General features: G+C 40.9%; 1 protein-coding gene across 1 annotated transcript in view; it reads right to left on the bottom strand.

Moving 5' to 3' along the window:
* The window catches only part of LOC117270421 (uncharacterized), a 44,070-nt gene that overhangs the window by 20,421 nt on the left and 1,104 nt on the right, over nt 1-22,545 (bottom strand). Inside the window, 21 exon segments of the mRNA XM_078174133.1 lie at nt 2,465-2,560; nt 2,813-2,918; nt 7,826-8,114; nt 8,226-8,340; nt 9,702-9,867; nt 9,982-10,030; nt 10,126-10,299; nt 10,463-10,575; nt 12,207-12,252; nt 12,419-12,601; nt 12,739-12,899; nt 14,457-14,582; nt 16,569-16,642; nt 16,765-16,893; nt 18,319-18,435; nt 18,544-18,687; nt 18,785-18,870; nt 20,474-20,589; nt 20,717-20,831; nt 20,973-21,058; nt 21,194-21,317. Of these exon segments, the coding sequence (XP_078030259.1) occupies nt 2,465-2,560; nt 2,813-2,918; nt 7,826-8,114; nt 8,226-8,340; nt 9,702-9,867; nt 9,982-10,030; nt 10,126-10,299; nt 10,463-10,575; nt 12,207-12,252; nt 12,419-12,601; nt 12,739-12,899; nt 14,457-14,582; nt 16,569-16,642; nt 16,765-16,893; nt 18,319-18,435; nt 18,544-18,687; nt 18,785-18,870; nt 20,474-20,589; nt 20,717-20,831; nt 20,973-21,058; nt 21,194-21,316 (2,614 nt within the window). The 5' untranslated portion in view covers nt 21,317.

Here is a 22,545-nt window from a genome sequence, read left to right as displayed (position 1 = left end):
CCCTTTGCTCTGATTACTGCTTTGCACACTCTTGGCATTCTCTCCATGAGCTTCAAGAGGTAGTCACCTGAAATGGTTTTCCAACAGTCTTGAAGGAGTTCCCAGAGGTGTTTAGCACTTGTTGGCCCCTTTGCCTTCACTCTGCGGTCCAGCTCACCCCAAACCATCTCGATTGGGTTCAGGTCCGGTGACTGTGGAGGCCAGGTCATCTGCCGCAGCACTCCATCACTCTCCTTCTTGGTCAAATAGCCCTTACACAGCCTGGAGGTGTGTTTGGGGTCATTGTCCTGTTGAAAAATAAATGATCGTCCAACTAAACACAAACCGGATGGGATGGCATGTCGCTGCAGGATGCTGTGGTAGCCATGCTGGTTCAGTGTGCCTTCAATTTTGAATAAATCCCCAACAGTGTCACCAGCAAAACACCCCCACACCATCACACCTCCTCCTCCATGCTTCACAGTGGGAACCAGGCATGTGGAATCCATCCGTTCACCTTTTCTGCGTCTCACAAAGACACGGCGGTTGGAACCAAAGATCTCAAATTTGGACTCATCAGACCAAAGCACAGATTTCCACTGGTCTAATGTCCATTCCTTGTGTTTCTTGGCCCAAACAAATCTCTTCTGCTTGTTGCCTCTCCTTAGCAGTGGTTTCCTAGCAGCTATTTGACCATGAAGGCCTGATTCGCGCAGTCTCCTCTTAACAGTTGTTCTAGAGATGGGTCTGCTGCTAGAACTCTGTGTGGCATTCATCTGGTCTCTGATCTGAGCTGCTGTTAACTTGCCATTTCTGAGGCTGGTGACTCGGATGAACTTATCCTCAGAAGCAGAGGTGACTCTTGGTCTTCCTTTCCTGGGTCGGTCCTCATGTGTGCCAGTTTCGTTGTAGCGCTTGATGGTTTTTGTGACTCCACTTGGGGACACATTTAAAGTTTTTGCAATTTTTCGGACTGACTGACCTTCATTTCATAAAGTAATGATGGCCACTGGTTTTTCTTTAGTTAGCTGATTGGTTCTTGCCATAATATGAATTTTAACAGTTGTCCAATAGGGCTGTCGGCTGTGTATTAACCTGACTTCTGCACAACACAACTGATGGTCCCAACCCCATTGATAAAGCAAGAAATTCCACTAATTAACCCTGATAAGGCACACCTGTGAAGTGGAAACCATTTCAGGTGACTACCTCTTGAAGCTCATGGAGAGAATGCCAAGAGTGTGCAAAGCAGTAATCAGAGCAAAGGGTGGCTATTTTGAAGAAACTAGAATATAAAACATGTTTTCAGTTATTTCACCTTTTTTTGTTAAGTACATAACTCCACATGTGTTCATTCATAGTTTTGATGCCTTCAGTGAGAATCTACAATGTAAATAGTCATGAAAATAAAGAAAACGCATTGAATGAGAAGGTGTGTCCAAACTTTTGGCCTGTACTGTACTTGTGACATGTAGTGGAGTAATATAATTATAAAGTATCATATAATGGAAATAAGTACAGGTATTGGAAAATTGCATCTAAGTACTGTACTTAAGTAAATGTACTTACCGTAAAAATTCAATTAAACGCCTGTCTCTTTTATGAGCTTGGTGTGGCTACTGATTTTGACAAATAAAGGCCTGTCTCAGTTAGATGTCTGTGCTGGTTGCCAAGCAGTTGTTTTTTTTATAAAGGTTCTTCAGATGTATAAAATGGGGTTGTTAACTACCTCAAATTATGTGTCCATTCCTCTATTACCCTGTAAATTAATCCCGATCTTTGCTGAGCAACAGTTTTGCATCAAAGGAATTAAAGGCCTGTCCCAAATATAGGCCTGCTGATTTCAGCGATCAAATGATAGCTCAGGCAGGTGATGGTGATGCAGCGACTACAACAATACTGAGATATTTCAAGTATTTTTTCACTTAAAACTATTAAGCTTGACTCATTATTTTCAACAATGACGAATGGTCTTTGGAAGCCAACAACATTCACATCAGCAGCGATTCATCCAGCAGAGAGCAAGAAATTAGCAGACACAACAAAAAAAGGGGGGGGAGTATTTCTGTCTTCTTGTCAGCTGCACAGGGAGAACATGATGCTGGACTGATCACCATTTTACTGATATGGGCAGCAAACTGTACACTCCATACTGTCTCATTACTAATTCATGGCCGAGTGTAACTACAGCTGAATTCTTATAAGATGCTCTGAAATAGAAACCTGGAGAGAGTGTGTGCCAAGTCTGGTGGTGTGTTTAAGGCAGACTCTTTCAGTGGATATTACAGCTTTCTGTCACATGAAGATGAGCATGTTTTTACTTAATAGAACTGTGATGGCGACAGCTTTAGTGCCTTACAGAAGGAAGCAATGGAAAAGGTGTGTTTGGCTGTTTACAAGCCTGTAAAGGTAACAATCTGTACTTTAAACACATGGAGCCACACTGAGGCACAATGCCATGATTTATAGACAGAGTCGCACTCACCTGCAGGCTGTGTGTGGATCAGGAGAGTAGATGAACGTCTGTCCAGCCTATAAAGGCCACATGGGTCATACAGGAGACAATAATCACCCCGAACCGCTCACAAGATCCACTTCCAGCTGTAGAGGAGTTGCTTGATAAATTTCTGACCTCCCTGACCCCAGGACACACCTGAGCAGATACCAGCGTGCACTCAGCAACCTCCGTAGCAGTACTTGGTCCACTGCAGCTGCACACTTTCTCAGCTTACACTGCCATGTCTGCTCCTCAGCTTTTACTATTTTTACTTCTCTCCAGCTCTCTCCCTCTCTTTCTCTTCCTCACTCTCAATGTCTATCTGTCAATCTCAGCAGCTCTGGTGTTGAATCATTAACGATAACCTGAGGCTCCTCCCATAACACCAGGTAGAGGTATACAGGCAGGAGGATGGACTGGAGAGAAAGCTGAAGTTGGGGTGTAAAAATCATGCTTAACTGTGCTATAATTCATATTTAAACCATTGTTCGTGTGGGATTTAACTGCGTTTATCTGCATATAGTGTTGTTTCTCTACTTTAGAACATACCTTTAATACTGATTTGTGATTTCTGTGACATTTATACATTTATATTATTTCCTGCTGACGTCAAAGACAGATACCTGAGTGCAGGCACGAGCACACAATGAGACAGTCATTGGAAAAGATGAGGGAAAGAGGAAGTGAACTGAAACGCTCTCTTCTACCTTGATATTTTTTGCAAACCGAGCCACAGATTTTCAAACACAGTCTCTCTACAAAATGATCACAGTGATTTGCCTTTTGTCTGAGAGTCACATTCACACAACTGACAGCTGGAGTTGAGGGAACTTATCAAAGCCGAGGGCAACCAGGACAACTCTGAATGATCTGCCGCAGTTACAAAGTGCCTCCTTCATTAGGTTCCAGTTTTTCCACAGAGTGAATGCCACTGAATGTTTTCCAGGCCGCAGCGTCATTAAATGAATCTAAATGAGGGCTGAAGGGTTAGCAGTGTGACAGAGGGTGTGGGTCTTTATCGTTCGCAGTTAATTATTGATACTCTGTCTGGTTAATCAACGACATTAATGACCCCGATGATCGGAGATACAAAGGCTCGGATTTCAGCCGTGGAACCTGAGGGGACTGTGTGACAGGCAGAGCATGTGTTATGACATTTTTCCATTAACATGGTGATATAGGTTAATTCACTGGTGCCCAGCCTGAAGGTGACTCCCATTGGGGGACATCAAAGCTTTGTAGGGGGGTTGCGAGGCCGTCTTGATTTTAAAGGGTGTAGGAAAGCTTTTTTTTTTTTTTTTGTTACAGTAGGCCTATATTTTTTGTTGTCAGTGGTTATTGTATTCTTTTATTTTGTACGACTCTAATTGTTTGATTTCCTGTACCTCAGTGCAATCTATAGGGCAATTAGTTGCCAACTTTGCTTTTCTGCTTCAGTGACTGTATTTTATCTTATTTTTTGTTCTTTGTATTTTCTGATAATTGCCTCATTTAATTTGCTTGAATTCTGCATTGTTTTAAATCCCAGATCAACCCTGTAAAGCACTTTGTAACGTTGTTTTGAAAAGCACTTTATAAATAAAATGTATTATCATTATTATATCTCAGTATTTCATCAATTTCTGTGACGAAAACTAAATGCATTTGTTATTATTTAAGGTTTAGATTACTATTCAGGGCAGCACGGCGGTATGGTGGTTAGCACTGTCGCCTCACAGCAAGAGGGTTCCTGGTTTGATCCCAGCAGGAAACCCTTCTGCGCAGAGTTTGCATGTTCTCCCCATGTCAGCGTGGGTTTTCTCCAGGTGCTCCGGCTTCCTCCCACAGTCCAAAGACATGCAGGTTAATTGGTGACTCTAAATTGTCCATAGGTGTGAATGTGAGTGTGAATGGTTGTCTGTCTCTATGTGTCAGCCCTGTGATAGTCTGGTGACCTGTCAAGGGTTTACCCTGCCTCTTGCCCAGTGTCAGCTGGGATAGGCTCCAGCCCCCCCGCGACCCTCAAGAGGATAAGCAGTTATGAAAATGGATGAATGGATTACTATTAAAGATATAATTTGCTCTTACATTACAGGATAAGGGCATAGTGAAGGCTTGAACACGCTTTAGAAAGGACGCAGCACCAAAGGGCTTGCAGGAAAAGCCCACTAAGTATGTATGATTGTTAAAAATTAAAAATCAACATATCATACAATCAGAGAACAATATTAAAAAGTTCCTAAAAATATCAGGAAAACACATTCTCAGGAAATTATCTGCTCAATATTCATCCTAATCAGTCGTTTTACACAACTTCCTGCAGTTATTGCGTTCAGCATTTGGGTTAAACGTGCAGTTTATACGTTGTCCTGTGATGTTGAATATAAAATAAAACATTAAAAAAATATGTAACTTAGTCAGGATTCAGTTTACTCAATGATAGAAATGAGGTTAGGTGCCACATTGCAACAAAGCCAGGCTGGATTATGTGCTGCTGCTGAATACAGCTACTGCTAACAATGAGTTCATCTTACCTGTAGTTTACAATCATAGGCATAGATTTTGGGGGGGACACAGGGGACCCTCTATATCTGGAACATGTGCAATTGTCCCACCCAATAAAAACAGCAGTAAAAGTAGCAGAGGACATCCATTTTGACAAAAATGACACCTAAAATTATGCAAAAAAAGAGGCACAAACTGGTGGATAAAGATTCCCCAGTATGCAATAAGTTAATGCTGCATTCACACGGAATGGATTTTATTACATTTTTTGTGAACAGCACAGCATCACCATTGCAACATATCATGTATGTTTTTATTTTACCATCCTGTCATTCCGTGGTGCTCGAAATTTTCTGGCGGGCCACCCCCCATGTTGAAACGAAACCTGTTCCCTTCATTTACTTTGATAAATTTAACATGCAAAATAAATACCAAGCTGAGGTTATTTTCATTCTTTAATTCAAGTGTGATTCAATAACCAAAAACCAAATACATACTTCATAATGCCCAACATTCTTTCAAGTGAATACACCGTTGATATTGCAAAAACAATGTAATTGTGGTTACAGCTCATACAGACTGGAGAAATAAGTATCCATTAAAAAATACACGGCAATGAAAGGCATGAGAATGTGGCAAAGAACTGATGAGGAAGTAGATGCAGTAAGACAGCAGTCAGCAACATGTGCTGCTGTGTTCTCAGGTCACATTTGCAGACATTTACTGTTCAAGTAAAACAAATGCAGCTTCTGGTAAAAATGACATAAATCATAAAGTGATAACATATTGGTAGTGGCATTGTACAATGGTGTGTTTGCATCATCAGTGCACTATTGGTGATAGATACACACATAATAAAAACCTTCTAAGTATTCTGGACTGATTGAAAATGACATTCAGTACACACATACTGACCTGGTGCAATGTAACCACTCCATGTGAACACTGTTTGTTAACAGCCACTAAAAGTGCTTGTTTTTGCCACTGACTGGCTCAGATTGTTATTCTAAGTGTCTAACAACTAGGGCTGCAACTAACGATTATTTTCATTGTCGACTAATCTGTTGATTATTTCTTCGATTAGTCGACTAATCATTTTATCGAAAAATGTGTTAAAATGTTGAAAAATGTCAGTCCGTCTCTCCCAAACCCCAAAATTATGTCATCTAATGTCTTGTTTCATACTCACGCCAAAGGGTTTTAGTTCACCGTCATGGGAGAGTGTGTAAAGCTGCCGATATTTGAACGTAAGAAGCTGCAATAAGAGTATTTTGGGGTACTTTTATAATACTTTTCTCTGATTAGTCGCCTACTAAAATAGTCACCGATTATTTTAATAGTCGATCAATTTGTTGACTAATCGTTGCAGCCCTACTAACAACATTATGGAAATAATCCCTACAGAGATAGACCTTTTTCTCGAAGAGTAAGATCATTTTTGTTCAATCAGAAACAGCCCCGACATTGCAATGACCAAACCCACCAGACTCCATCTAAATAAACAGTCATTTTATCCTCATAAAACACACTTAACTCCAAGTCGACAGACACAAAATAAAGCTCACAAAAGCCATCTTGGTTCATCTTTCCACTGTTCCAAGAATCACCAACTTTAGTTTGGTTGAAATAAACCCTTAATTCACCCAGTTAGATGTGAAAACAAGCTAGCTCTATACATGCCAAAATTACTGTTTATTTAAATAGAGTCTGGTGGGTTTGGTGATTGCGATTTAGGGGCTGTTCCTTGTTAAATAAAGGGGATCTTACTCTTTAACAACAAGGTCTATCTCTGTAGGGATCCTTTCCAATAAGTGTCATAACAATCTGAACCTGTCAGTGGCAAAAACAAGCACTTCTAGTGGACGCCAAGTGGTTATACTGCAGCCTGTTTCACTCAATACTGGACCAATTTCAAAAACTGTTGTTCTCACTTGTCACTGAGACACAAAAACATGGGAAAATATGACATAGGTTAAAAAATGCTAATGTTACCCTTTAAGTTAAGAACAAATGACCTCCTGTAACTACAAACTACACATCATATAATCATCATGTGGACATGATATACATTCTTTTATCCATCACTCATTCCCCAAACAACAATGTGTGTCAGTGACAAACAAAAGGCAGATTTACAGCACTCACAAATTAAAACCACTCGCTATTAAATTATTGACGGCAGGTACAAATACCTTAAGTACTTTTTACAGTCACGTCTAAGGTAGTGCATAATTTACATTGCAATCAAGCACACTGCAAAAGCATTTACAAGCGTACAATAGTTTTTACATTTAATTGATGTCAGGTTTTTTTTGTTTGTTTAAGAATCACAAACTCAGATGACAAACCTGTCCTACAATTGTACATGTCTTTCCTTCATGACAGATATGTTGTTTCCTGCCGTGTGGCTGTTTTTTGGTTGAGAATGACAGTTCAAACAACCCAGCTGTTAGCAGGATTACCACAGAGTATGGTATGCACTGACAAAGTCTATGTAAAGTATGCATGCAAGGCTAAAACGTGAAGAAGTAGAATCTTTTCAGGAATGTTGCACACTTCAAGGAAAACTAGTACTGCAAAACCAAAGCAGCTAATGAGGCAAAACAAACAGCAACATAAGCATATATGTTCAAATTTTCACATTCTTTTCCTTTTTAAATAATTTAATAATTTTCAAATAAACCCAAGCACTCATTTTCTAACAGGGAATAATTACGCATTTTGTTGTCAACACACACTTCAAGTGCTTCAATTTGGGACGGCATGTGGGAGAAACTACATGATTAAAAGTAATGTACAATCTTTTTTTAAAATAATGTTTATATTGCGTGTTTTTATCTTAATACAATATTCTGTATTAATTTATCGGCTGGCTGCAAGATTTCTTAGATATTTCACAAATGAGTTCTGCACATTTTTACTTCTTGATTGCTCATTAAATAGAGAACCTGAGATGATGAGGTAGATCAGCAAAGTTGCAATGAGGTCATATGATTGTACAATACAGTTGGTCATTCTCTGTGCAAACATGAAGGAGACCCAACATTTCTGCGGTAAGCTAACGGCATGCAAAGCCAAGCAATGCATTTTTGTGAACTGCTGTTCTACTGCTAAGATGCCGGCGACTTCATATTCCTCTCAGCTAGCAGTCGTTCTGGTGCTCGGACAAGATGATCAGCTCATCTGCTCCTCCTTAATGCTGCAGGCTTTCATGATGTCCTTAGGGTGTTCAAATACGGCTTGAACAAACTGACCGAATACGTGCTCCATGTAGCTCTCGCCCCGAGGGAACAAACCCTGCAGGAAGGCAATGTGTCCACCGTGGGCCGTCAACAACAGGGCGACGTTCGGCAGGCTCTGGACTGTGGTCAGCGGGAAGGCTGGATGAGCAGGAAAGGATTTAGTGAGTTAGCCATGTTAAGCAATAGATAGAAAACATCTCTTGTAGCATGGAGACTGAAATATTAGCCACAGTACAATCAAATTTTGCCACAAGCTACTTCAGCCATTCATGTTGCTGCTGCCAAACTTCAAATCTGTTCTCCTCTCTGCTCCTGTCAGCTGTCATTTTAGGCAGAACCATCATGCTCTCCTCCACCCCATTCACCTCCAGTCACCTTATCCAGAGCCCAGAATGAGCTCATCAAAAGCCCACTCATCTTCACATCCAGATCCTGAGCTCCCTCTTCATCTCATCTCATCACCACCATTACCACCACCAGGGAATAGATGATATCACAATGGGGTCTAATTGCAAAAGACTTTTCACATTTCTCATACTTTGTGCACATGTAAATAAATATTATTTTCTCTCAGAATGAGTCTCTCCTGATTGAAATAATTGCGTCCTGAGCAGAGGATGCTGGTAATCAGCTGCTCCTGCTGCTGCCATTCAAAGCAGTGCCAAAGGACGGTCTCCATGAGTCACTCTTCTCCTGCTTTGTCTGCTCTTGCACAAGCTAACATAGCAGCTAACATCAGACACTGAGCTGTTAAATGGTTTCAACAATCTCACACCGACACTAAAACAGCTCGACTCTGACATTAAACACATCAATAACCATTGGTTAATGTTAGCCGTGTGATGCTAACAGATAGCCCTGTCACTACGTGTGTAACTCTGTCCCAGACATAAGAGCTCACACTCCTGCAGAAGTAGTATCATGATAAACAAAGAGGGAAAGAGCACACCACACGTCACTGTGCCCCTATTTTCAACCATTTAATGCCTAGATATAACATCTGGCAGTCACCCACAATTCACAGAACTGTAGTTACGTGTGTAACTCTCATTAGGCCCTCTATACTGACTGGGAAGAGCTTGTGTTTCACTCCTTCTACAAGCTGTAAAATTAGGATTATACAAATGATCTTAAGATATTCAAAGACTAAGGCTGTGGTCACACCTGTCTGTTCAAAGGGAAATTTGCATCTAGTTATACCTGGCTCCATTACATGTCAGGTGTGAACACTGTCAGACTGGATTTCCAACCCACTGAGATGGACTGGTTTGCTTGTCTTTCTGGTCTCATTGTAAAGAAATGTAAATATGGCCCAGTCTGGGTTTGCAAGCAACAAAACTCATTCATCACACACCAGTTAGAGCACAACAGGATACATGGTATGAAGATATCTGCTGAATCTGATGACAAAATTCCACTGAAACATCACCACAAGTTAAAAGTTACATCAAGAACTGTAAACCTAACACAATGTCCATCTTTTCCTGTTGTCTACTCACCGTGTTGGGGAGAGAAGGGGTCATCAGCAGCGTTGAGACACAGGATGGGCACTGCTGTATTTTGGAGTTTATTGTCTGGGCTGGCATCAATGTAATAGTCTGTGCAAGATTTATAACCGAACATCAGAGAGGTGAAGCGTTCGTCAAACTCACGGATAGTCCGCGCCTAGAGGAGAGGGATGACATTAACATTAAAAGTAAAATGAAGAGGAAAAGCCATCACACATGAAGGGAGATGAGAAACTATGACAGAAAAGCAAATGTAAAGAATGAGCCATACCTTCACGACATATTCAATGTCCACCACTTTCTCGAGAACCTTCCTGTGCCTGTGAGACACACGTTTTTGTTTAACATACTTTGTCAACAACCCCAAAATTGTTACACAAAACTCAGGAATTTATGAAACCTCAACTTATCTGACCTGGTGACAGCACGACACAGGCCGTTTGTGAGGTATTTGTTGAAAAGCAGCCAGTTAAGTGGTTCTTCCATCGAGGTGGCAGACTTCAGTGCATTCCAGGGGACGGAGATGGTGAAACCTGCCACCATCCCCGACTCCGAGCGCTTACGGGCCAGGTAGTTTAGTAATAACATGCTATCCAGGGTTAAAGACGAGAAAAACACAGGAACAGCTATTTGACTAAAAGGTGGCAACTAAAGGAAAAGGAAATGGATAGGAAAAATTTGACAGTAAAATAACCTTTTGATAACAGAGAGATTAGAGCAGACTGAAACCATTACACCGTGCGCAAACTCACCCTCCCAAAGACACACCAGCACCAAGCACAGGGGCATGTGGGTAAAGTCCTTTGACATGTTGCACCACACACTCAAGATCTGAGGTGTTGGCTGCGCAGTAGGTGACAGGCGTCTGAAGTAAGCAAAGGGACAGACGAGGAGCGTTACATGGTGTGTTCAAGTGCCAGATTTTGGGTTTGAACTGCTACTACAGCTGGCGTTATTCTGTAGTCATCTTATCGTCAACAAATCCAGAGAGAAGACCAAAACCAACACTGCGTTAGTTGGTGTCAGTACATTCTACCTACCCTGCCAGTCTGTAATATTTACTAGTAATATTTATTGTTTTTACTGTAAATCCCTGTATGTAAATCCCTAAAAAGTGCATACGTTGCTGCATGTAGCTACGTGCTATTGTCAGGGAAACATGTAGTCTTGGTTGCTGATGTTGTTCATTTCTCCACGATTTCGCATCACATTCTTCCTGGAACATGTCCAGTCTTGAAGATTTTGGATTAGAAGTTTTAATTGGGTTTTTTTCCACAGTAGACAGTGCAGCTACACTCGAGTACAGTCATCCCCTGGCTACAAGTACACTGCTACATGTAGCTTCAAGCTAGCGTTTAATTTCTCCTTGATTTTGGATCGTATTAATGTTGGCACATGTACGGTTATGAAGATTTTGGTAAGAAGCTTTCACTGGTGATTTTTCAAGGTAGAAAAGTGCAGGTACACTCTGTTACAGTCATTCCCAGGCTGTAAGCAGGCTGACAGTGCTACATGTAGCTACATGCTAACATCAGTGAAACATCTTCCTGAGGTTTCTACCATGTTTTCCCCGTTAAAGGGTTTCTTTTGGGGAGTTTTTCCTTGTCCGCTGTGAGAGTCCAAGGACAGAGGGATGTCATATGCTGTAAAGCCCTCTAAGGCAAATTGTTATTTGTTATACTGGCCTTTTTTAACTAAAATTGAATTGAATTGAAAATTGAAAATAATCTTGGTTGCGAATGTTGTTAGGTTGTCCCTGATTTCTGATCATATTCCTGCTGGAGCATGTCCGGTTGTGAAGATTTTGGTTTAGAAGCTTTCATTGGAGATTTGTCACTGTAAAAAGCGTCGCCATACTCCATAACACTCAGTTACCCCGCTGCAATGATGATGCAGAGACACCAAGAGTGCAAATGCAGGAGACCCAGAAAAGCTGACCAATCAGAGCAGACTGTGCTTCTTTAGGAGGGAAGGCTTAAAGAGACAGATGCTAAAACCGTGCATTTCAGACAGTGGGTGAATACAAGTACAAGTGTTTTTTAAAACATTATAGCAGGTAAACATGTTCTACTAGAAACCCAAAATACAAATATGAACTTGTAAATGAGCATAATAAGTCTCCTTTAAATGGCTGGTCAATTTAGTTTTTGGTGAAAGTTACTCAAAGCATTAGAAACAATGTGTTTACTGTGGGACTATTTTCAGCAGTGGATTAATACACATTTGGTGCTCTAGTGAGTATTGTGTATGTTTGACTACAACTAAACTACAGTACCCGAATTCATCCTTATGAAGGATCAAGTCACTTGGTACAACAGTGTGGCTCATTGGTGTATGTAGATCTATGGCACATATGTGTAAGTGCTATAGCTCTTCATGGGATTTGCTAATGAGAGAAATACTGGATGTCTAGTCTCATACCTAAATATTATTTGGAAATAGCAACAGTATTAAATGTGACATGACCATGGTTCATTGGGTGATCACTGTACTCACCAACAACTCTTCCCCTCCAAGTCCTCTGTTGTTGAAGACCACACATCTAGAAGAGAAATATCTATGAAAACAACTACAGCAGCTACTGGACATTAAATTAAACGCAATTGTAACAATTTCCACATATGTTTGATTTAGTTACTGAATAAAAAATGTTCAGGGTGTTTAAATTTTACTTGTGATTCAGGTGACAGGTGAGGAGCACAACTTACCTATAGCCGCGGCGAGTGGCCTGGCTAATGGCATGGAGCACATAGGACTGCTTGCTGTTGCCTGTTAGACCTGGGAGGATCAGTACTGTGGGGCGGGTGGAGGATTCTGGGTAGGTCGCACTGTCCTGATTGTCCACCCAGTCCAGAGAGATCTGACCACCATCAACCGTTCGGATCAGCTCACTGAGGGATGAAGGAAGGATTATTGATACATATAAACTTATACTATAGAAATATAATGATGATGTCGAAAGATTACAATATGGCTGTGTCAGTCAGCAAAAGGAATGAAGAGAATGTGTGCAAGAGGTTCATCCTACTTGCGATAAGAGACGGAGGGTCTGGACTTGAGGACGGCGCAGACTAGCGTTTGAAGCCGGCCTCCCCAGCACCACGGAGTGGGACTGAAGCGCTCGACCACCACAGGACAGTGCTTGTGGAGAAATGCACCGAAAGCCTTGCTGGAAACCAGAACTGGTGTCTGGGAGGAAAAGAGACGAAATTAAAGGGGTAAAACAAATGGGTATGTAAATTAATACTTGTGACAGAAAAGAATGCATCCAAAACAAGCTGGGTGAGGGGGCAGATAGTGTGAGAGATACAGAGCTTCAAGAGGAGGGTGTGTCTGTGTGATGTGTGTGTGTTTATGATGTGTGGTAAACAGTGTCGTGTTCTACAAAACCTGAAAAACATGATCTACTTTTTTTTAAGCAATCCAAGAACAGTTTGTATGAAAAAAATGATCATACACACTTTTATATGTTTTGTTTTGTTATAGCAGTTTACAAAACATATAACATGAGTATTATGTGGTATGAAGCCAACATGCACTTATTGAGTTGTCAACAGATAATCAAAGATAATCAAATAAATGTTTCAGTCATTTATCAAGTTACAATGCCAAACATTTGCACATTCCTGCTTCTCAGGTGTAAATATTTTATGTTTTTCTTTGTTTAAAATAATTGTACATTGAATATAATTGGATTTTGGGACTGATGTTATTTGAAGGCATCGCTTGGGCTTTAGAAAACTGTCAGCACATTCATCAATAATGAAAATAGCCACTGACACTTTATTTCAACCCTCTTTTGGCATGTATTGGTGTCAACAATCATAACTCCTCCTATGGGAGAGCTATATAACTTGCACAAACAAATGAAAAAATGGTTTAAAACGTTCACTAGATGTGTTCAGAGCTGATATGGTAGCAAGAGTGTCAAATGGAAATTTCGAGCATTCGTTACCAATTTATACATAAGTTATGGTTGCTTAATATGAAAGTTATAGCTACTGACAACTACAATAAACACTTAAAAATGTCATAGGTTCTCCTTATGACTATTTCTTAATGTGTTATAAACCATGTATGAGTTATTCATATGATTGTTATAAATGCCAAACAGGGGTTATAATAAAGTGTCAGCAAATACCCAATAGTGCAAAGTTATGTAACCTTAAAGACACTGCCTTGTCACCAAAAACGTAAAAAAAAAAAAAAAGATTAATTTTTTTTAAAAAATGCAATAAAATAAAACAGACGAGTGAATAGACAAAATAAAAAAATAAGTAAATAAGAAAAAATTGAAATAACATAAAATAATAATTTAAATAGAGAAAATTAATTAATTAATTAATTAATATAAAATATAAAAATCAATTAATAAAATAAAATAAAAAATACATAATAAAAATAAATAAAATATTCTAAAATAACATTAAGGACAATAAGATAAAATAAATAAAAACAATACAAAGAAATAAGACAAAAATAAATAGCAAAATAAAACAATAAATAGAGTTAAATCAGAAAAATAATTAAATAAGAAAATGTACTTAAAATAAGTCGAATAAAATAAATTAAAATAAAATAGAGTAGAATAAGGTAAAAAAAATAAAAATAAATAACGTTACACATATATAAGAACAATACAATAAATTCAAGCAAAAAACTATACAATATAAAAACAAACCGTGGATGTAACGTTAGTGCAGTCATTATCACCGGTACCCTTTAACGCAGTGACTGACCTGACACTTGCGGCCCCACAGATAGTACAGTGCGGCCGTGAGGGAGCAGATGAACACCGTGTAAGGTCTGGACACACACTCCCAGTATGTTCTCCATAGCTCCAAATGTGATAAAAACATGGCTACTGTCTATCTACTTAGCTTATGTAGCTGACGATATCTAACGTTAACGGTGACGTTAGGCTAAAAGGCTCTTTAGCCGACACACCGGGACAGACAGCTGACAGAGAGACGTTAACGTTAGCTACAGCAATGCCCGACAACCTGCCTTCATCACCACCAGCTAACGTTAAAGATGCTTTACGGCCGCTCCTTTACCCCGAGACGTCCCATCACCTCTGACGGTAATGGTAAAAGCCGGTATCCACTTGCAGGGTTTTATTCAGCGGGGTGTTTCGGCAGCTTCCTGGTTATCAGATGGTCCGTTTAAAGAGACACCTCCTATGTCAAAGTCCGCCTCATGCAACATGTAATGATCCGCCTTCACCATACAGGAAGTACTTCCGCTTCTTCTTCTTCTTTGAGTTGTAATGGCGGCTGGCTGACTAGCTTTTAGCTTCATCACCGCCACCTACTGGACTGGAGTGTGGCGCAGTGGATTCCACAACAAGTAGTTCCGATCAAGCTGTCTGATTGGTCTATGAGACAGTTACAATGAGCTCAAATCAGCATAACGGTTCACCTGACTCATCACTACAAATATTCCTCCGCCATTTCCATGGCAACGTTGGACCTGCTAAAGCAAATACCGGAAGGCTACAAAACTGCTACAAAATGGATGAATTTGTTTTCTGGACACACACGCTCTATACCATAGACATATATATATATGTATATATGTCTATGCTCTATACAGTCACCGGCCACTTTATTAGGTCGGTACACCTTGCTACTAGCGGGTTGGACCTTCAGTCCGCATGACGAAGTATCCTTGGGTGAGATACTGAGCCTCAAATTGCTCCTGATGGCTGTTCCATCGTTGTGCGAGTGTGTTCAAAACTGAGTAGCACATGGCACCTTCTATGGTAGCCTCGGCTACCAGAGTATGAATGTGTTAGTGATGCTAAGTGTAAAAAGCGCTTTGAGTTGTCGCAAGAATTTAAATCCCAAAGATGCTCTACTGGACTGAGATCTGGTGACTGTGGAGGCCATTGGAGTACAGTGAACGCATTGTCATGTTCAAGAAACCAGTTTGAGATGATCTGAGCTTTGTGACATGGTGCGTTATCCTGCTGGAAGTAGCCATCAGAAGATGGGTACACTGTGGTCATAAAGGGATGGACACGGTCAGCAACAATACTCAGGTAGGCTGTGGTGTTTAAACCATGCTCAGTTGGTACTAAGGGGCCCAAAGTGTGCCAAGAAAATCTCCCCCACACCATTACACCACCACCACCACCAGCAGCCTGAACCGTTGATACAAGGCAGGATGGATCCATGACACCAAATTCTGACCCTACCATCTGAATGTGGGAGCAGAAATCCAGACTCATCAGACCAGGCAACGTTTTTCCAATTTTCTATTGTCCAGTGTTGGTGAGCTTGTGTGAACTGTAGCCTCAGTTTCCTGTTGTTAGCTGACAGGAGTGGCACCTGGTGTGGTCTTCTGCTGCTGTAGCCCATCTGCTTCAAGGTTGGACGTGTTGTTGATTCAGAGATGGTCTTCTGCACACCTTGGTTGTAACCAGTGGTCATTTGAGTTACTGTTGTCTTTCTGTGATCTTGAACTAGTCTGGCCATTCTCCTCTGACCTCCATATGACATGCAAACCTCCTAAACTGAAGTTGTACACACAGTCTGACTCAAAAAGTAACACTTTTATCTTCTTCTTTTTTTTTTTTTTTTTTTTTACAGGATTTGTTTTTATTACAACAAAAACATACTGAAACACTGAATAGTTCATTGGGGGGAAAAACGGAGATGCAAATAATGAGTCATTTAGAACAGCAACACAGTAAGCACAAAAGTTAATGTTCACCATGTTGTGCAGTGTATTCCCTGTTGGCTGCATGAAACCTCAATGCAATACTCAAGTCTCTTACAAAATAAAATCTTTATTTTAATCTTCCTTGATTAACTTGATTTGACGACTGTTTGCAGCTAGGACTCATTGAACCTAGTTGAGTGGGATTCCTGTGACCACCTCTGACTCAATGCCACACTCGTCATTACCACGCTTGATTTTGAAGAAACCTGAAACAAGAAGACACAGAATCGTAATTTAAACTTCTTTGCTATATCACTCACTAAACTGTCGGGTTGTGTGACATTGACAGAACACGTGACAGAGAAATACAACGCTGATTTTGTTGTACCTTTATCTCCCCAGTCACTGTTCCAGGAGTTCGCAGCCAGCCAATAGGGTGTCCCCTTCTCCTCTCCCCAGCCGAGGATCTTGATGGCATGACCGCCCAGCATTTCCCCTGTCACATGCTGGTACACACCTGCAGTAGAGGAACATTAAGTGCAATAACATAGGGCTTAAAAGAGGAGTTGTTTTCCGCATTTTACTACTGATTTTCTGAAGGATAAACTATGCTTTTAGATTGGTTGTGTGTTTTTGTATCACAAACATCCAAAGTTTTATAGTAACCAATAATCACTACATTTCTATGTTGTAGGACAGCTACACACATTCATGTTTACCTTGAAAAACTTTTTTTCTTGTGAAATACTAAATACTTTACAATACTACTAATAATAATAAGCACTTTTCATGTGCAAATCCTTCAAATGAAATAATCTAGAAGAAAAAGTCATTCTTTGGTCGAACTGCTCACAGCTCATGGCCACACTGACACCTTAAAGGGTAAACTTTGGTTTATTTAACCTGGACCCAGTGTTATCAAGTCTTTGTGTCTATTTGACTAATGGGAACAACAGTTTTTGAAACTTATCCAGTATTGAGAGAGAGCACTCCAGCAAGCAGCGGTTAAAGAAGCTGCAGTCTAATCACTTAGGGCATTTGTGCACTGTCAATGTACGTCCACTAGAAGTGCTTGTTTTAGATTGTTATTCTAAGCCTCAAAATCGTTATTGTCAGCACATTTTCACATCTCACTGAGTGAATTAAGGGTTTATTTCAACCAAACCAAAGTTGGTGATTGTTGAAAGAGTGGAAAGACAAACCAGTACAGTTTTTGTGAGTTATATTTTGTTTCAGTTGCCTTTTAATGAAGTGTGTTTTATGATGATAAAATGTTTATTTAAAGGGAGTATGGTGGTAGGTTTGGCCATAGTGATTTTGGGGCTGTTTCTGGTTGAACAAAAAAGATCTTACTCTTTAACAAAAGTTCTATCTCTGTAGTGACCTTTCCATAATGTTGTCACACAGTTAGAATAACAGTCTCAGCCTGTCAGTGGCAAAAACAAGCACTTTTAGTGGACGTAAATTGATTGTGCACAAATGCCCCGAGTGGTTACATTGCAGCCTGTTTTGCAACTGTCCTCGGCAGCGCTCTCACTTGATACAAACCAATTTCAAAAGTTGTTGTTCCCATTAAAACATGGAAAAAGTGTGGTTGAAACATTTTGAAGTTACTCTTTAATATGTGATGAGAAGCCACATACTGCTTCATTTCATTTCGTGAGACAAAAGGTTTGGGAATCACTATTGTAGGGTTAAAATTTGGAATACAAATAAGCAAACAGGGATGACATGATGATAATGTGTCTCTGACTGAATATAAAATACACAAACTAAAGCAGGTTTTACATTAATTTTCATTCTGAGATGAAGTGAAACTGAGGCTACTTTTCCAGCTTGTGTGCATGCTGCTGTGTGTAGAGGAGAGCTTTGTGTGCATGCGTGCATTATACACTTTCAAAGTTTTATCTAATTTTGCAGCAAAGTCAAAAAAAGGCCTCACCAGTCTTGTACAGCAGAAAATCTGCATATACAGAGAAGGCTGCCTCCACAGGCCCGTTCTTATACAGCTCAGTCATGATCTGCTCCTGTTTGGCCGGGACAGTGTATGTGCGTCTACCTGAAGAGGGAGACACAGGAAACAATAGAAACAAGACAACAGACATGTGGCAGAGAAAAGCTGCTGCAGGAGGAGAAAATGGATTCTTTTTTTTTTTATAGTCTTTACCAAAGTGTTTGTCCTTCTGATAGGATGGTGAGTATCCATCAATGCACTGCTCCGTACACTTAGGAGTGTCCTGTTCACCCTGGCACGGAGGACGAGTCCCATTCACGTGATGTTCACAGGGAGCAATGCTGTAGGGTTGGCAACCTGTCAAGCACAACATTAATATCAGCTCAGACTTTAAATACTTTCTTTTAATGCTTCCTTAAAAAGCTGTTTCAGTTCACACTGAAGATACACTTACCAACATTGGTTCCATACAGGCCTCCTGTCACCAGTCCTTTCTTTGCCCAGAACTCCCAAGCAGCTTCGGGATAACCACCGAAACAGCTGCATCCACATTCAAATAAAAACACCACAAGCATTATTGTTCAGTGTTCTCCTACAGGAATACTTCACCCCCTAAAATAATCATTTGTATATGAGTTGCTCACCCCATGTTATGTTGAATTCATGGAGAAACTGTTTTCCTCGCATTCCTCCATGGTGAATGGGGAATCCAAAAGCGGAGAAAACGCTTGATGAATTGCAGTCAAAGGCGACTGCATTAAACTACAGTAAAACTATATCCAAAAATACATTTACAAACTCTCACACATCTCGTGCAGTATAATCCACGTCTCATTTATCCATGCTCAGTACTTCCTGAACAAACGGACCTGAAACTCAGGGTGCTTTCAAACCTAGAGTTGTCTTGCTTTGGTCTGAATCAGGGTCTAATTTTGTTACGAAGTTGTATAACTGTCTAGAGTTGGTTCGTGTTCTCACGGCAGCATTTACAAGTGGACCAGATCAAATGCCTTGTGCGAGAAAGCTGCTCTTGATTGGTCAGAATTTCCATGTGGTAAAAATCCAGGAAGTAAACCAAACGTTGAAGAAGAGTACACTTGCAAGATAAATGTGACACTTTCTAATGTCACAATGGAGGGACAACTACGCAGGTTGATTTTAGCGCTGCTCATCGTGGACTATATTGCTGTCATTGTTCATTTTAGTCAAACCATACAGTTTGAAAACGAGGCGCGGCCCCAACTAGAAAACAATGTTTAATGCATTGGATGTGCTGAATGTGCATATTAAGGCAGTACAGGAAGGAGGTGCACATTAACAATCCTCCAGGACTGTAACATGCTCATGTTTAACCCAAACAATGGGTCATGTGACTGCAGTTGGTTCGGATCCAGGTCGGAACACGTTCTCACCACAAGCGAACCACACCAGAGTTCGTCTGGAACCAGACTGAGACCACCTCTTCAAGAAGGTCTCGGTCCGGTTGTTTTGGTACACATCTGAGTGTGATTGCTGTGTTCACACCTGCCCAAACGAACTGCACTTAGGGGGCAAACAATTTCGATTGAGTTCGATTGAAGCAAACCAACAAGCGCAGGTGTGAAAGCACCCTAAATCTGCTTTCTTCAAATCCAGACTCAATCAACAAAACAGTAATTTTACCTCACTTAACATGAGAGCTGCTGGTGTACCGCTGCCTCACTCAGTTACTTTGTTTGTGGTGTTGTGTGACTGTGGTGAATCCAAACACAATAAAACAACCTAACTGATTTGAATAAAGGATCAGTAAGCTTCATGTTTAATTCAGTTCCCCTCCAGAAAGGGCTGTCTGTTTGGGAAGTACTGAGCATACCACTGGATAAATGAGACATGGACTATGCTGCACAAGTTGTTTGAGAGTTTGAACAGATGTTTTGATATAATTTTGCTGTTGATAAACATGGACCCCATTTACCCCAATTCATCAAGAGTTTTCTCCACTTTTGGATTCTTCGTTTACCATGGAGGCATGTGAGAAAATAAAGGCTTTCTTCACAAATTCATCATAACACGGAGTGAGTAATTGATATATAAATGATCATTTTGGGAGTGAAGTATTCCTTTAACACACCTGGAATACACTAATTGTTACTGAAGTACTCACCCCATGCCACAGTCATCACAGCAGGAGAGCAGATCTTCAGCAGAGATCTCCACAGAGATCTTACCACCACTGTGGATACATATCCTGTCGGATATCGCCTCAACTGCCCCAAAGGCCTGCGGGCAATCAACAAAAGGGAACATTGGTTTATGCACTTTAGTTATCTTTTGGTTTCCATCAGTTGAACCACTGTTACAGTTTGTCCTGCCCTTTGATTTGTGTCCTTTTGTTGGTCTACATTACCCAGCAGGACCCACAGGATCCCTGGTCTCTGATCTGTTTGATTGTGGGACAGTTGGGCCACTCCTGGCGCGGGTCAAAGCTGTCTGGCAGCTTTATGCCTTCCGTACTGTGAACCCTGAACAAGAGAGGACGACGGTCACTGAGCACTGCAGATAAGGTGAACCTGCTGACTGTCACCTGTTTGGGCATGTGAGAGACTACACACACTAACACACACATTTAACACCCACATGCCCTCATACATGGTTAAACTTACACCTCTGGCAGCTTGGGTCCATTCAGTATGGTTCCACACAGTCCCTTCACATAGCTGATATCAATGTTGTGGAAGTTCTCCCCGGCCTGGAGCAAAAGCAAATGAGAGATTACAGAAATCACAACATTCACAACCACAGTCTGTGACAGCAGGGTTTCCTCAGGTGACCATATGCTGCAAAGATAGTTAGCAGCAATGCAGGAATACCCCAGTGTACTCACCGTCCAGGTGGTGTTGGCTTTGTTAATAAGGTTGATCATCTCTGAGGAGGCATGAGGGTGGTGAGGCCGAGCCCAGGTGACAGAGACTGTCACAAGTACAGAAACGAGAGCCAGGGATCGCATCCTGTGAGGCAGATGACAATTAGACTTCAGCTCAATCTCTTCACCTACAATATAACCATTAATTAAAAGAGAGAGGTTGTTGTTTTATGAGACATTACGGTGTTTTATGAGACAATACTGAATGAGCATCCCAAGGCAATCACAGCTTTATCCTCCTCTCACCTGGGCCTCATTGCTCCCTGACACTTTAAATACTCCAGCCTCACAGACTCTCCCGGCCAGATCGTTCTTTGTCATACCTATGCAAGAACTTCCCAACATGAGTTCCCACACTGCTTTCTCGTTGCCGACCTCGCCTGCCTCTGACTATCCTGCTTCACCTGCTCCTCGGCAAACAACTCAGCCTTCTGTCCTTGACCAAGAGCTCTGCTTCCTTGTTCCTAGTGTCTTAGTGTCCGTTTTGAGGCATGTGATTTCCTTTGCTGTGAGTTATCTCACCGCATGGCTGCACATTCTGCCTTTCTATGCGCGACTTGGCATCCACTCATCATCACTGATGGTTCCTTGACTCCTTGCCAGTTCTGTCCTACCTACAGGCGGCTCCTCACAGGTGTGTTGGCTTCCCTTGTGTGTTAACTGATGTTGGACCCTCTACTCATCTGACATCCCCTCCCGTCTACTCCCTCATGGTACCACTGCACACGTTTGAACTGTTTACTCTTTGTATGCATCCAGTGGACGTCACTGACTCACCTGTTTTCTGTTTTGGCATGCCACACCAAGTGCTTTGGACTAAACCTGTGTCCTGGAAGACTCCGAGCCAACAAAACTATCACTGTCTCACCTGCCTGTTCACTCTATGTTTGACTAGTAGTATCTAGAGGGGCACAGTTCTATTTACTTACTAGAGGCTGGTGCTGTTTATGGATCTGTCTATGCTAGGTATCCAAACATCTGTACATCCCTCATCTAACCACCAATGCCTCCGATGATTAATTAATCTGATCTTAATGAATCTGTGATAGATTGATGAATAGATGTATGTAGATACCTATCAAGCATCTACTAGTCTATCACTGATATTCAGTGGTTGTACCGATAGATGGACATAGATTGGGCAACCTAAATCCACATGTCAAAATATGAGAATTGAATTCATGAATATTGACTGTAAAATTGTGAAGATACCTGACAAATTAAAAATATAAAGTATATCTCTGTCACAGCTCAAGTTTCTTAAGTTATGTATTTATTTCGTTCATGTTGTTTCCTGTTTGACTTTTCACATT

This window comes from Epinephelus lanceolatus, chromosome 13 (assembly GCF_041903045.1).
Source record: "Epinephelus lanceolatus isolate andai-2023 chromosome 13, ASM4190304v1, whole genome shotgun sequence".
In the NCBI taxonomy this organism is placed as follows: domain Eukaryota; kingdom Metazoa; phylum Chordata; class Actinopteri; order Perciformes; family Serranidae; genus Epinephelus; species Epinephelus lanceolatus.
This window is presented reverse-complemented; position numbering and strand designations above follow the sequence as displayed.